Raw genomic sequence first — 16,228 nt, forward strand, 5'->3', positions numbered from 1 at the left:
GAAAAGCATGGAAAAGTCAATAGGTGAGTGGGCGGGACCAAACAATACCCTAATTCCAGATGACATAATACTTCCATGGTACATACCAAGCGGTAACCTCCGAGGCTGAAAAATGAAGCCAATGTGGAAGTGCCAAAAACTGCAGTTCCTCGAATCCCCACTTAAGGCTGGCTCCAAAACTATACAAATTTAAAATAAAATATTGGGGGCAAAAAAGGCTGGCTCCAAAATATTTCCTATTTCCCATAGACCCCCATGTTAAAATGCAGCCTGGTACAAAATTAACGTTTTTGTTCTCTATCCTTTCATGACAACTGTACTTTATAACTCGCCCATTTATACCGTCTATGGCTGCAAAAAGAAGTCAGATGGTATAGTTGTTGTGTTGTGAAAATGTTCAAGACAAGGAATAAACGTCACATTCTTTCCTGTTTTCAACCCAATGTGAGTAAAATGACAAGTCTTTGTGAAGTCAACTCGCCTGTTTCCATGAAGTCGCTCCAGTACAGAGGCTGCTGATAGAAACACCTCTTTCTTTCTCTCCTTAACAAAACAGCCCAGCCCACACAAATCTAACGTTATCCGTCAGTCATTCGGTCAGTTTTCTGCAGGCTAGATGAATTCAACACACACGTTGTGGCGGGTCAGGATCTGTATTGTTAATGTTCTTTTTGTTTTTCAATAGTCTACTGTTTCAGTCGCCTGCCTCTGCGCTGTACCGCTGATATCACATGCAGAGCTCAGCTGTCCTTGCATTGCAGCGGTGCAGCCAAACAAACTTTCTTCGCTTATCATGTGAAGGCAGCTACAGCCTGCTGTTTGGCTGTGACATAGCCTAGTTGGGAGGCACCGCTCCCCCCCATCAGAAACATCAAGACAGCGGCACAGAGCTGTTTCACCGCCGATCATGTGTGGGGGGGCTTATCATTAATCATCCGCGCATGCGAGTACTTGATTACTCGTTCATAATAGAACGAGTAATCGAGAGTAAACAAGAGTATTTAAATGACTTAAAATGCCCATCCAGAATTATGACCTGATTAAACACTTTCCTAATGAGTTTATGGTCTCAATCACTAGTTTCAAGTCTTCAATACAGCATGATGTTCATTTAGTAAATCATGGTCCCATTTAGAGTCAAATAGATGATAAAGCTGACTATGCTTTGGGTCATCGTGATTGACAGGTCGCCTTTCAAAGGGAAGTCTACAAAGCAATGGGTGACGTCACGGTGGCTACGTCCATTTTTTTAGGTACATACCCAACAGCAGAATGTCATGTGGGTAAACAGAGTGAAGAATAGACAGAGACAATAAGAATGTATGGATGTATTAATCTCTCTCTCTCCTCTCTCTCTCTCTCTCTCTCTCTCTCTCTCCTCTCCCTCCCTCTCTCTCTGTCTCTCTCTCTTCCTCTTTCTCTACTTCTCTCTCTATCTCCCTCACTCTCCTCAGGGTCAGACCACAGGGACAGAGCAGTGCTGCACTGTCAGTTCTGTGGGAAGAGAGGCCACGCCCACAACTTCATGCGCTCCAAACACTTCTGCTCCACTGCCTGTGCACAAGGGTAGAGAACCGCTTTCATTGGCTGTGTGTGTGTGTGTGTGTGAGTTGAGTTGAGTTGAGTTGAGTGTCACTAAGGCAGGATGTGGTGTGCGGCCGGTGGGGATACTCACAGGTGTCAAACACAGATATGAGTGTGACAATCAAAGCATGTGAATGTGGAAATATCGCCTTTCCTGTTGTCTCTCTCTCTCTCTCTCTCTCTCCCTCTCTCTGTTTCCCTCTCTTCCCTTTCTCATGGTTTCTTCCTTGTTTTCTTCTCCTCCTCTGTCAGGACTAAGATCGGCCTAACGAAGCGTCTGCGGGCTCTGAGTGCCAGCAGCCGGTCGGAGAGGCCCAGACCGGTTCTGAACCGGGCAGAGTCCGTCCCTGGGAAACCCCTCTTACTGCGGCTGGTAGGGAGTTAGAATAATATCATTTTTTAACCACCCACAATCTAAAACTACAGAAGAGGATTAACAATTCATTTGAGTTCTGTGTTTGGGTCAGGATTGTTTATTGTTTATTGTTTATTGTTTATTATGGATCCCCATTAGTCTGACTACTCAGACTATTCTTCCTGGGGTCCCTGCAACATACAGAAAATACAAAACAATTACACTGCACATAACAAAACGGTGAACAATGTTCACATTAAAACCACAAGATTGTGTTAAAATAAAATAAAAATAAAAATAGATAAACTAAATAAAATTAGATAAACTAAATAATAAACATCAACAGTGTCATACAAGGGCATACTGCCCTAATAATGCACACATTCTAAGAATAAAGTCAGAATTCTGAAAATAAAATTACAATTCTGAGTTGTCAGAATTCTGAGAAAAAAGTCAGAAGACTTTTGAGGTTAAAATCAATTCTAAAATCAAGAATTCTGTGTTTAATGTCAGAATTTTGAAGAAAAAAAGGGAATAAGTCATCATTGATGATGTCACTGATGATATTACCGAAATTGGAATGTCTGGCGTCCATAGATTTTTGTGATGTCAAAGTGGGGTCACAAGCAAAAAAAGGTTGGCAACCCCTGATTTAAGGCCCAAAATCACCCCTCACAATGGGATAGTATGGGTAGATTATACAGTACCTTCTCTGAATCCTTACAACCCTATGAGTCTTCCAGTTTTTGATTGTGTCTGACTGTGATGTTCCTAGAAGTTGCATTGCTCAAATAAACACTATAGTTTTGGTGAAATTTGTGGGGAAATGAATGTCACTGACACTTTGAAGAGCCCAGACTCATAACTGGGCTTGAATGAAAACTAAGAAGCTACCCTTTAAAATGATATCAAACATATTATTTTCATAAAACCGAGAATAAGTAAGGATATGCATCAGTGCCTACAATCCAATTTATTGTAGGGAGTGGTTAACTTCATGAGCTGATAACTGTTACAAAGCTACTATTCAACAATGCTTATCGTACCAAAATACATTATACATTTAAAAAATAAGGGAGAGAGAAATAATTTGCCACCTTGAGTGGAACCAACAAGTGAAATTTTGGGCTTTGGCCCATGGACTAATAATACTAAAGATAACTCTAAAAACAGAGTTTACAAAGGGCTTTACAATAACCAAGAGAAACAACTCAAAAAAGAAAGACAGACCACAATTACAGAGAAAGAGACAGACAGTAATAGAAAAGCACAGGGCAAAAACGCAAGATTTAAAACAGGATAAAACAATTAAGGGAAAACGTTGCCACTTTTCAACCAGCTTTGTATCATTACAATGTGGGTATAATTTATATGCAGATGAACAATGTTTACCTTCTCACCATGTTTCCTGCACCGAGAGCTCCCCATTCATCTGTCAGCACAAACTCTGTCCCCGCCAGCTAGCAAGGCTTGTTAAGGCTCTCTGACTGTCCATGGATGCGCGCATACAAAAATGAGTAAATATAATCTGTAGCTTGAATAACAGCCATGCGAGCTGGCACAGCTTCAAGATCTGCTATCGTATATATATATATATATCAATATATATCGTATATATATCGTGTATATATATTTTTTTTCAATATTTTATTAAACATTTTTTATAGAACAATAAACGAACAAGAGAAACAAACAGGCTCAGACACAGGAAAAGAAAAAACATACATCATCGACATTTAGCATTACAACGTGGTGCTACCAGCCGCATAAGGTGCTTATGTGCTTGTAAGAGATGTTGTACGTGGGATTCTACGTAAGGGGTCCATGCGAAACCAGCCAGGCAAGCCATCCGTCACCCCTAACCTCAGTCATATAGTCCAGATAGTTGAGAACCTTTTAAGCGAGTTGGCTCTCAGGAACCTGAGTCTTTCCATCTGTATAACAGAGACCATGTCCATCAGCCACACCTGAAAAGAAGGTGAAGAGGAGGACTTCCATTCCTTCAGAATGAGTCTTTTGGTAACAGTTGTCCCCAGTGTCAGAGATTGTTGCACAGCTGTAGGGAAGTTCAGAGAGGACTCCGGGTAGCCGAAGATAGCGAGTTCTGCCTCCGGCTGCAGGGTTATTAGAGTAGTAGGCCTTAGAGTAGTCTCTCCCCAGACTCAAATATTACGTTGAATCGCTGCACTCCGCATACTACATAAATGAGTCTGTGCCACTTCACAGCCACTTCTGGGGTTTGAGGACGGGTCTAGGGGGGTTGAAACTGAATGAGTGACAGGTCGTAGCACCAATGAGAGAGCGGTTCGAAAAATGGGCTGGACCTCCCCTGTCGTCTGATCGCAAAGTCGTTACTGATTGGGGAAGACTGAATCCACCACTGGCCAATCACTGGCCAAGTGAACGGTTCACTTCCGACCCCAGCTGGTTGAGTAACGTAGTGTATCAGCGTAAGAACTCTCATGGGTCTGGCGTTGAGACTAGCCTTAGAGTACGAGTCAAATATTATGGCAGAAAATCCTGTTAGTGAAGGGCAGAACCAGAAGGCATGAGATAGTGTGCCCTCTGACACCTGTCGCACAGTGGTGAGACAGAAGGGAAGATCTTGTGTAATTTATGCTTGGAGTAGTGAAGACAGTGAGCGACTTTAAATTGGATCAGCTGGTGTCTGCTATTAACTGAGCAGAGTTGTACCATGGACAGACTCATTTCCCATATAATGTCAGATAAATCAATACCAAGTTCCCCCTGCCACGCTTCTCTAATCCTCTCAGTAGAGATAAGATGCTTGGAGTGAGGAGGGCTCAGCAATACATTGAAAAAAGCATACTCATTTGGGAACGCTTCAAAGGTATGAATCTTGGATCGAACATAATCTCTGGTTTGCAGGTATCTGAGCCAGTTCGTGCTGGACAAGTCAAACTTCCTCTTCAGTAGATCAAAAGATGCAAAATTACCATCTATGTATAGGTCTCTGATGGAAACCAGCCCCTTCTCACTCCAGGCATGGTAGTTTTTGTCTGACCATGGAGGCAAAAAAGAGTGATTGAAACAAATCGGTGTGTGGACAGAAACATCTGGTACACTCAAAACACTCCTAACTTGGTTTAGAATTCTGACAGAGTTTTTCATAACCAGACTTACATTTTTTAAAGTCCCAGGCCTCTCGAGCTTAGAAGATAACATGGCTGGCAGAGATGAGCTGGCAATAGAGCTGGCCTCCATTTTCAGCCACAGGGAGCCCTGAGAGTTAAATTGCCAGGAGTCCCTTTCCGCCAAAACATTAGAGTTTGGGTGTTTCAAGAGGGTCAAAAAAGTTGTTTAAATCAGATTGGGTGGCATCACACTCACACTGAGTAGAGTTCACTGTAAAACTCCCTAAAACGGTAATTTATCTCCTTGGGGTTAGTCACCAGGTCGCCACTCTTCGATTTGATTGAGAGGAATGACCTCGAGGCCTGAGCGCCCTTAAGCTGCTGCCCCTCTGGCTTATCTCAGTTTTGGAAGGAGAGTCTTTATTTGACCACCCAGGATGCAGTTATATTCATATTTTAGCCTCAATATCTTATTATAGTCTTCAGAGGATTTTGAGATCTGGTAAGGGAAGAGGGAGGTGACTATTGGAGATTGAAAATGCTATTCCCGCCCTTGAAGTCAAGGGTGGGAAGAACATTTTCAATCTCCAATAGTCACCTCCCTCTTTCTTTCTTGGCTACGGATTCATATGAGATTATATCCCCACGAATGACAACCCAGGGCTTAAAATTTGGCACAGGATTGCGAGATTCGCGCATCTTTTTGGAAATTCCTGCATATTTTCAATTTATAAAGGGGGATTAATCCCACAATGGTTTACGCGGACCGATCTATGTGTTTGTGCGGAACATTGCTTAATGCATTCGAACGACTGGCCGGACGAGTTACACGGCGGACCAAATTTCACTTCCGTTGCTGGCAAGTTGACAACAAACACAGCACGCTCGCTCTGTCCGCTCAGTCATCTCTCTCAACAATGCTAAAAGCCTCTACTGATTTGCAAGACTTTCCCAGAGGAAAGGAAAAGCCTGAGCTGGCGTTACGTTAAACCAAACCTGACGAGGAGGCAGCAGATTTGTTTAGCATTAATGTTAGCTGTGGCTGAGACTAGCTGTGGCTAGTGAACCACGTTAGGTTACTGGCCTTATCGGTCCAGACAGCGCAGCAGCGGTGTTCGCACAATCGGTGTAAGCACTCCCCAAACGGCTTGTTGAGGCAAACATCCACGCATTGAAAGCACTTCATACTCTCAACCCTGGCGTAATCCATATAAAAACCTCTCATGCTTTACCCGAAATAAAACATCCAGTCTACCCGCTAACGGTTAACATGGAGCTAACGTTCTATTGAAGTGAATGGAGTGGGTAGATAATTAGCTTTGGGCCGAATGGACTTGAGTTAGCTTAACTATAGGTGTTGGACAGGGCCATGATCTGTTTGGAGATCAATAATAAGGAAAACAAATGCGCGCATTTACATAAAAAAAACATCAGTCAACATCATAACATACAACATAATGTCTTTTATTTAATCTGGTGGAAGCAGATAACCCATTTCGTTGCAAGTAAGTCAAGTCAAGTCAAGTTTATTTGTATAGCACATTTCATACACAGAGGCAATTCAAAGTGCTTCACATAAAATGGTTGACAGGAAAATAAAAGAAAAGAAGAGAGTAAAATGGACATTTAAAAGCATCACAACATTAAGCACATAAAATGGTTGACAGGAAAATAAAAGATTTAAAAGCATCACAACAAAACTTAAAAAAAAAAAAAAAGAGTATAAAAAGTGCAATAAGCAACAGGCGCAGCAGTTGCAGAAAGAGCTCAAACTTATAGAGGACTCATTGGGTTTGCATAGTAGCTGTCAGCAGTTAAAAGCGACGGTAAACATAAAAGTCTTTAGTCTATTGTTAAAAGTAAGTAAGGTTGGGGCAGATCTGAGGTCTTCAGGCAATTTGTTCCAGCTAGCAGAAGCATAGTGGGTAAATGCAGCCTTCCCGTGATTTGATTTGATCCTAGGGATAGTTAATAAGCTGGACCCTGTTGACCTAAGAGTTCTAGACGGTTCGTAGCGTGGGAGCAATTCAGCTATGTATTTTGGGCCTAGGCCGTTAAGTGATTTATAGACTAATAACAGTATTTTAAAATCTATTCTCTGACACACTGGCAACCAGTGTAAGGACTTAAGAACTGGAGTGATATGATCAGCTTTCTTAGTCTTCGTTAGAACTCTAGCAGCAGCATTCTGAATAAGTTGAAGCTGCCTAAGTTCTTTTTTGGAGAGACCAGAAAAAAGGCTATTGCAGTAGTCTAACCTACTATAAATGAAGGCGTGAATTAGTTTTTCTAGATCCTGTCTGGACATGTATCCCCTAATTCTTGCTATATTTTTAAGATGATAAAAAGCAGATTTTCTAATTGACTTAATGTGGGAGTTAAAATTGAGATCGGAATCAATAATAACTCCAAGATTTTTGACTTGATCCTTAGGCTTCAGGGATAGAGACTCAAGGCGTACAGTGATTTTAAGCCTTTGGTCTTTGGGGCCAAACACGATCACCTCAGTTTTGTCTTTGTTTAGCTGTAGGAAATTCTGGCACATCCAGTTATTTATTTGATCAATGCACTGGCACAATGATTCTATGGGGGCATAGTCAGCTGAGGAAAGAGTTATATACAGCTGAGTGTCGTCTGCATAGTTATGATAGGCTACTTTGTTTTTTTGCATAATTAGGCCTAGAGGGAGCATATAAAGGTTGAAGAGAACGGGCCCCATAATGGATCCTTGAGGCACCCCACAAGTCATCCTAGTTAGGTCAGATGTGTAATTGCCAATGGAGACGAAGTACTTCCTGTCTTGAAGATAGGACTTGAACCACTGGAGGACCGTACCCGATAGCCCAACCCAGTTTTCCAGTCTGTCCAATAAAATTGAGTGGTCAATAGTGTCAAATGCAGCGCTAAGATCCAGTAGCACTAGAATCGAATTTTTGCCTGAGTCTGTGTTCATTCTGATGTCATTTATGACTTTAGTAAGCGCGGTTTCAGTGCTGTGATGGGGGCGAAAGCCTGATTGGAGTTTATCTAGGAGATCATTTGAGGTTAGGAATCTATTGAGTTGTAGGTAAACAACCTTTTCAATTATTTTGGCTATAAAGGGGAGATTAGATATTGGTCTGTAATTACTGATTACCGATGCATCAAGGCTACGCTTTTTTAGTAGGGGTTTAATAACTGCAGTTTTCAGGGACTCAGGAAAAGTGCCGGTCACAAGGGATCTATTAACTATTTGCAATAGGTCCGACGACAGACAGTTATAAACGCTTTTAAAAAAGCTTGTTGGAAGGGTATCGAGACAGCACGAAGATGATTTAAGGCCTTGCACAGTTTCCTCTAAGATGTCGTGGTCGATAACGCTGAACTGGGACAAATTTATAGAACTAGGGATCTGCGTGTAGGATGATGTCACAGCATTTCTTGGAGTGGAGCCACTAATAGCCTGCCTGATATTAATAATTTTATCCGTAAAAAAGGCAGCAAACTCATTACATTTGACAGTAGAGAGGAATTCAGGTGCTACACAGAGAGGCGGATTAGTCAGTCTATCAACTGTGGCAAATAGAGTGCGTGCATTGTTCACATTTTTGTTAATTATCTCGGAAAAGAACGATTGTCTCGACCTTTTCAGTTCAAGGTTGTAGGAGTGAAGACTTTCTTTGTAAATATCATAGTGAATGTGAAGATTAGTTTTCCGCCATTTACGCTCAGCTTTCCTGCAATCTTTCTTTTTGCATCTAACGGATGCAGAATTTCGCCAGGGTGCTTTAATTTTGCCAGACAGCAATTTTAACCTAACAGGCGCCACACTATCAATAGTATTCAGAATTGTTGAATTGAAGTTATCAAGAATCTCATTGACAGAAGCTGATGTGGGAGGAGATAAAGAAAATCTCTCCATAAACAGCGCGCTGGTGCCTGCATTAATGTCTCGTCTTTTAACGGTTTGTGACCTATTAATGATCTCAGGGGAGATTTCCATTTCGAAAAAGATGCAAAGATGGTCAGACAACGCAACATCAATAGTCGACACAGAAGAGGACTTGAAGCCCCTAGTAATAACTAAATCCAAGGTATGGCCTCGGTTGTGAGTAGGCCCTGAAACATGTTGAGACAGATCAAGTAACATGATAATAGAATAAGCAGGGATGCAAACTAGTCACCTTTAGGTAACAGTGAGTCACCTTTTTCATCCCAAAATAAGGCACTTAAGTGAATTATTTTGTGTCTGCCCTGGTATCTGTCACCTTTTTAACTCTCCATGACTTTGCATCCCTGAATAAGAGTCTAATTACTATGTCTTTTGTCATTGTGTCTTATCTGGAGACTAAGCAGCCATAGGCTTTCGGTTGTATTAAAGCCTTTATTTTTTGTATTGAGTGATACACTTTACTAAAACACTCATATCATATTATAATACGTTAAGTAAAGACAAAAATGTGAAATTATTATTGGTTATCGTCTCTGTTATCGGACGTATCTGTTATCGGACGGGAGAAGCAGATATTTACCGGTTATCGTATCGGCTGAAAAAATCCCCCCCAAAATCTATAAATCCCCCCTATCTGAAGAACATAAGGGGGAAATTCCCCCCCAGTTTGCAAAGTGAATTTTAAGCCCTGACAACCTTTAATGCTTCCCATAGTGTGGAGTCTGATACTTTACCATTATCATTGAATTCCATAAAATGTTTTAATTTGGTGGTAATTTTACTACCTTGTATATTAATGACATCACTGGTACGAGGTAGTAGAGCAGATCCTGAAACCGCGCCCTAGAGACACAGAGAGCATGAAAAAAAACCATTGTTTTTCACACTGAGCCGTTTAAAAAGCGGCAAAGTTCTATTTTAACAAAACAAATAAAACAACAACTGTAACTTTTTTGTCACGTGACTTATTGCAGACTCGTGACGTCTGGAGCGGTGGACGCCATGACAAGGAGGGCAAGGACGAGGAGGACGGGGAGGAGGAGGGAGGGGAGGATGAAGGAGGGCAGGAGGAGGACCCCGCGGTCGCCATGGCGACCAAGATGGAGCGGCGTGCAGCGCGGCGAGCACTGCGACGGTCGTCGGCCCCAGCCGTGACTTCGGCCACGCCCACCTCCACCTTCAAGCCTCGCCCCTCCCAGTGGAGCGTGGAGGAGGTGACGGCTTTCATTCAAACTCTGCCAGGTGAGCCTCAACACCAGACCCATGTTTTCTTTGCTTGTGTAACAATATTACAGTAGCCTTGTTTGGCTTATTTTTATGGGTGTAAGGTAACAGCAGTGTCGAGACTATAGCAGTGTATTGAGTGTGCACATAATGTGAGCCTTTTTACTAGATCATTTCGATGGCATTGATTATTGTTTCCCGTGCATTTCATGGTGTGTGTGTGTGTGTAGAGCGAGAGAGAGAGGAAGAGTACACAGGCAAAGAGCTTAGATTGCTAAGAAGTGAATGCTAATAGGTTGTTCCATTGCAACATCAGCGCACAGCAGAGCTATGCCTCCGCCATCTTGGCGCGAGGGAGACTACGGTAATTGCGACAGTAAAACGTCCCGCCTACACACACACACACACACACGCACACACACACACACATTCCAGGATGCTGTCTCAGCTTCTTTGCAGCCGCAGCTGTCACAGTAACAGGTTGATTAATGTGAGCGCTCAGCACATTATAATAGTCACCAGATGACGACAGCTTCTCTCTCACTCTTTCTCTTTCTCTCTCTCTCACTCTTACTCTCTCTCTCTCTTTTATCAAATTAAGTATTTCACAAAACTCTAAAACTCCTAAATTACCAACCACTGCATGAAGTACCTTTCCAACCACTGACTGTCAATCTGAGATAGATATATTATGTATGGCCCCTCCAGATGGGGCTGCAATTTATTTTCTTTTTTTTTGGGGGGGGGGGGGAGACACAGAATGATATATGGAATATCATACACACATTATGTTTGTGCTAAATGCATTTTTCCTGTGAAATTATGTTTAGTTCTTAGTCTTAGGGCTAATGTACACTGCCTCCGGAACGGTACGGCTCCAGTACGGCTGCGAATAGACCCACACTCATGTAATCTGTCAGACGTAGGCTATGTGGGATCCGACAAAAATAGAACCGATGCATAATTTTTCCGTACCGCATGTATCGCCTAATGCAGCCGTAACGTATCTGGTGTACATTGCCTATTACTGTAATATTTGTTGAAGTACTCCAAATTGACTTTTTAATTGCCACAATTCACGTTCCGCATTCATACGACAATGTTATTGTCATAACGATCCTCGTGCAGATGGATCAGCAGAAATGATTGAAAATGCTGTAGTAGGCTATGCATGCCAGGCCAGTAGGTGGCGGTGTAACTTTGCGACTCAACGCCACAGAATAACACCACGCACCCGCGTCAAAGAGCATGGAAGGAAAGAGACGACACTCCGGCCATTTTTGGAAACAGAATGCGCCTCACAGTGGTCAGCTGCGGTAGCGCGGGCCCCTATAATCAGCCTCTCTAAACAGTAACTCAACGGGAGAACACCCTAAATTTCGTGGATTCACATCTTTTCTGGGCGTACTGCAAATCTTGATTGAAGTGGTGTAGTGCAGGGATGTAAAACAACAACCATATTGTGGAAACTAAGCAAAATTTTTCGTTTTTTTCTTTTAGTTTTTTCAAGATAAATAGCTAATGAAAAGGACCCGAGGTTAAAAACACAGCAACGCACTTATGACGGAGTGGACGACAGCCGCATTTGCGCGACAACACAAACTGCAGGATTAACATATTTTCCGGGCGTATTGCAAATCTTGGTCTATTCTATTTACTTAGCCTATACTATTTACTTATTTATTCAATGGCAGGATCAAAGCAGAAACATATAAACGTTCATTCTGAATTTCATTTATTAAATAAATACAGCACTTTGAAATCATGGGTTCAGAGATTGACTCATTCAATTTACTGATTTATTTATTTCTAAAGAAAACACATTTATTGAGAAAGATCAGCTCCATGTGTGCTTATAGCCTACTGTATATAGATAAAGCTGCGTTAATTTGTCCCAATTTCCCCCCGTGGCACACCTCCCGTAAAAGGCAGCGTGTATTTGTAGGGAAATTGTCGAGTTTTAACAAACTGCTTTATAGTGTTTTTACCAGTTCTAATGACCGAGACCGGGTTTGGGAGAGGAGGAAAGCCTCAACTATAATTCGGCTGTCTGTAAAAAACTGACTGACAATGAAAACTGACAGAATCCAAATTTAACAAGAAGCTACTAACCTGTAAACAGTTTGCGCAAATGCGGCTGTCGTCCACTCCGTCAGAAGTGCGTTGCCGTGGTTTTAACCTCGGGTCCTTTGCATTTACTATTTATCTTGAAAAAACTAAAAGAAAAAAACGAAAAATTTTGCTTAGTTTCCACAATATGGTTGTTGTTTTACATCCCTGCACTACACCACTTCAATCAAGATTTGCAGTACGCCCAGAAAAGATGTGAATCCACGAAATTTAGAGTGTTCTCCCATTGAGTTACTGTTTAGAGAGGCTGATTATAGGGGCCCGCGCTACCGCAGCTGACCACTGCGAGCCTGTGCGAGGTTCTTTTGGCGCTGTCACGCTTCCAAAAATAAAAAATGGCGGAGGCTGCTGGGCGCTGATGTTGCAATGGGGCAATATGGAGCTGTCATTTCTTTCCATAAAAGTTTTTTGCCCGCGTACAAATGCAGGTGCGACGTGAGTACAAACAAACCCAAGAGTACCTGGCTGCAGAGAAGTGGGCGGACCTCCCGCCTCCGCAACTGACAGGAAGTCACGTGATCTCCGCAGCGGAAGTTCATCTTTTTCATCTTTATTGACATATACCTCACACCTCTGTAGCGGAAGTGACTGCCACTGACTGCAGTGCACATAGAGATCAAAATCTTCTTCTTCTTCTGTTTTGTTTTATGGCGGTTGGCATTGTAGGTAAAAAAAAAGGAGACATTAATGCGATCAACACGAACAAGAAGAACTTTCGCTGCGGAGGTCACATGACTTCCTGTCAGTTGCGGAGGCATGAGGTCCGCCTAGTAGTCTGCAGCCAGACCCTCCTCAACAAACATAGCGAAAGCACTCTCAAAAAAAGAGATTTTTTTTCTGGACGGAAAAGAGTGGAGTTGTAAACCATTTGAGAAGCGTTTATGGACCCATAGAAAGCCAAAGTGAAACATCATTTCTGCTTTCTCCCTGTACCAGCGCTGCGAAAAATATGAATGGCGGTGGACGGAGAATAAGGTTACTTTTTTGATCCCGTTTGAATTGTGCCACGGGGTGCCAACGCTAATTTTGTCCATTTAAAACATAACTTTGCATGTCAAGAAAGTCACAGTTTGTTGTCAAACTGAAACGTAGGGGTTAGTTTCGTATAAAAACTACATAGCTTGTGGAAGCTCGTGTCATGTCGCCGGTCTTCAGCTTTGCCGGTAGAGAAAGTGACGTCACTTAGGCGACAGTGTATGTAGTCTTTCTGATTTATAACTTCTAGTGCAACAGTTTGGCGACAAACTGCGACTTTCTTGACATGCAAAGTTACGTTTTAAATTGACAAAATTGGCGTTGGCACCCCGTGGCACAATTCAAACGGGATCAAAAAAGTAACCTTATTCTCCGTCCACCGCCATTCATATTTTTCGCAGCGCTGGTACAGGGAGAAAGCAGGAAGTGACGTTTCACTTTGGCTCTCTATTTCACAGCAACCGTTTTGAGGTGGTAAAAGCAGGAAATAAAGCAGGTGTAACCAATACCATTAATTATGGTTCCATTCCGTTTAGGTGTTCCAGTGCCAGGGCCCTCGTTAATGCTAATTGGTACACCTGCTTTACTTCCTGCTTCACCACCTCAAAAGATTGCTGTGAAATGAGCCTATATACACTCAGCAGAGTCTGCAGCACAAACACAGCTCGATGGGCCACCATTGTTGTTCTTCTATCCACATATGCCTATTTTTGGCGGAAATCGTAATAGCCATGTGTGACGTTGGGCCGGGTCGTCACAGTTTTCACATGAATTGCATATTGCCAGTTTACACGCCGTCAGTAAGGGGTGGCATTTTAAAAGGATTCCACTCTGGAATCCGGTTTCAAAAGTTTGTGTTTTCAGGAGTCAGGCCCCCAAAACGCTGTTGTCATGTGAACGAAAGGCCGAAACACAGTTTGCCATTTCATGCAGGGACCATTGTCGTGTAAACAGGACCTATGACATGACATTTTAGTAAAGTCACTTCAACTTCTTGTTGCAGGCTGCTAAGTTCAAACTACCAGGCTATTTTTATGGTAATTCGTGTCGTTCTTGAATTCTCTGTGGCCGGTGGATTGAATGTCCTGTCCTGAATTAAAGATGACTAGTGTGTTGTGTGTGTGTGCGTGCGTGCGTGCGTGCTTGTGTGCGTGTGTGCTTGTGCTTGTGCTTGTGCATGTGTGTGTGTGTTGTGCACAGGCTGCAGCGACGTGGCCGAGGCGTTCCGGCTGCAGGAGATCGACGGCCAGGCTCTGCTGCTGCTGAGCGAGGACCACCTGATGACCAGCATGAACATCAAGCTAGGCCCCGCCCTCAAGATCTGCGCTCACATCAACTCACTCAAGCACCAATGAGAGGGCAGACAGACAGAGAGAGAGAAAGAGAGAGAGAGAGAAAGTTTGGGGGTACTATTAGCGCATTCCTTTTGTATTGGGAACTAGGAATATCCCAGTTGAGTGACATCACACCCAAGTTGACCACGTTCCAGTAAAACAATCGGGAAACCAGCCACGGTTAGCTGTAGCCAGGCTAGCCATTGCTAACAACAATACCAGTTGATAACAAAGCCTTCTGCGGTATTTTGCGCAAACACATTAGCAACATGTCCACAGATAGAAGTTAGACAGCACTGTCTCTACAACTGATTTAATGAGACACAAATAAGACAGACATCCTGATAAACAGTATTCACTACAAAACAGAGGGAAATCCGCGCTTCAGCTGACGAACTGCGCCCAACCGGTGCTTCTCAGAAAAGGGGACTGAGTGAACACATGAGAAAGAAACAATCTGGAGCACACGGTCAAAGTTAAGGCAATTTAATAAGTGCAAGCAGACTAACGTTTCGACACACAAAGTGTCTTCTTCAGAGTCAAACAGACATGGTGTAGATGACTGGTTAAATACTCCCACCAGGATAAAACCAGTCTCTCATTGGTGGGGCATGGTTAGTGTCATCAAAACACACAGCCAATGAGAGGGTACCACATAGCCTCTACTCAGGAAGCAAAACAGGGTAATACAAGACTGAATGCATATGCAATGCATAGAAAAAAAACAAATGCATAGAAAATACTTGGAAATACTTACAAAATACAATCAATCAATCACAAATACAACACAGAATAATCACAGGAAGCAAGATAAACTGTTGTCTTCATTAAGTATTTACTACAACTTGCACTACTGTTGAAGGGCGGAGCTGCTATCTTGGATTTTGAGGTCGGAGCTGGTGAGGCTCCCCCATGATTGGGGTAGGTATCCGAGATCATGTGACATCACAGGGGCGTGTTCCTGACCTTTGAACTGGGAGATTCCTAGTTCCCAATACAAATGGAATGGGGCATACGATGGAGGAAAATTAGGCAATAAAAATCACGGCCAGGTGGTGAAGTAAGTGGTGTAGGTTTAGTACACTAGACTACGTACATAAGCAACGACCGGCTCAATACGCCACTGAGTTTAGCCTGAACCAGTTCTTTGCGTTTCGACAGCCAAAGTGGTTCTCGGCCAGGAAAACTGGTTCCAGAGTGGCACCACTTATTTGCTGGACTAGACTAAAGAACCACTTATGTCAGGGGCTGGGGGCGGTGCTTATGTCAGGGGCTGGGGGCGGGATTATCGCTTCTGCAGATAAAGCAAGCATGGCACACTCAGCCACGGTGAGGACATTTCATTACCGGTTAATAAACTTGTGACATCACCAGTGTTAGCGGACATTTGACAAGAAAAGATATTCGTCGGCTCGACATCGGTTTTCAGCAGCTCCTGTCTCCTTCACAAAGCTGAAGTTCCTAATTCGCGGAGCAGGTCGGTCTTTTCAAACTGCCCCCCCCCCCCCCCTGCCCCCCCGATTTTCAAGTCATTTTCTTTTTATGACAAACTGGGAATACCTTGTTACACTGCTACTGTGACTGGTTTATTGGTCACAAA

General features: G+C 42.9%; 1 protein-coding gene across 1 annotated transcript in view; it reads left to right on the forward strand.

Moving 5' to 3' along the window:
- LOC310795767 (polyhomeotic homolog 3) overlaps positions 1-14,649 on the forward strand; it is a gene marked incomplete at both ends in the record, with an annotated part of 38,036 nt that extends 23,387 nt beyond the window's left edge. Inside the window, 4 exons of the mRNA XM_083657842.1 lie at positions 1,455-1,566; positions 1,837-1,957; positions 9,940-10,207; positions 14,495-14,649. Coding sequence (XP_083513968.1) covers positions 1,455-1,566; positions 1,837-1,957; positions 9,940-10,207; positions 14,495-14,649 — 656 coding nt within the window. The remainder of the gene's footprint in view (positions 1-1,454; positions 1,567-1,836; positions 1,958-9,939; positions 10,208-14,494) is intronic.
- Between the last annotated feature and the right edge of the window lie 1,579 nt (positions 14,650-16,228).

The sequence above is a fragment of the Poromitra crassiceps genome, assembly GCF_964638095.1.
Source record: "Poromitra crassiceps genome assembly, chromosome: 2".
In the NCBI taxonomy this organism is placed as follows: Eukaryota; Metazoa; Chordata; class Actinopteri; order Beryciformes; family Melamphaidae; genus Poromitra; species Poromitra crassiceps.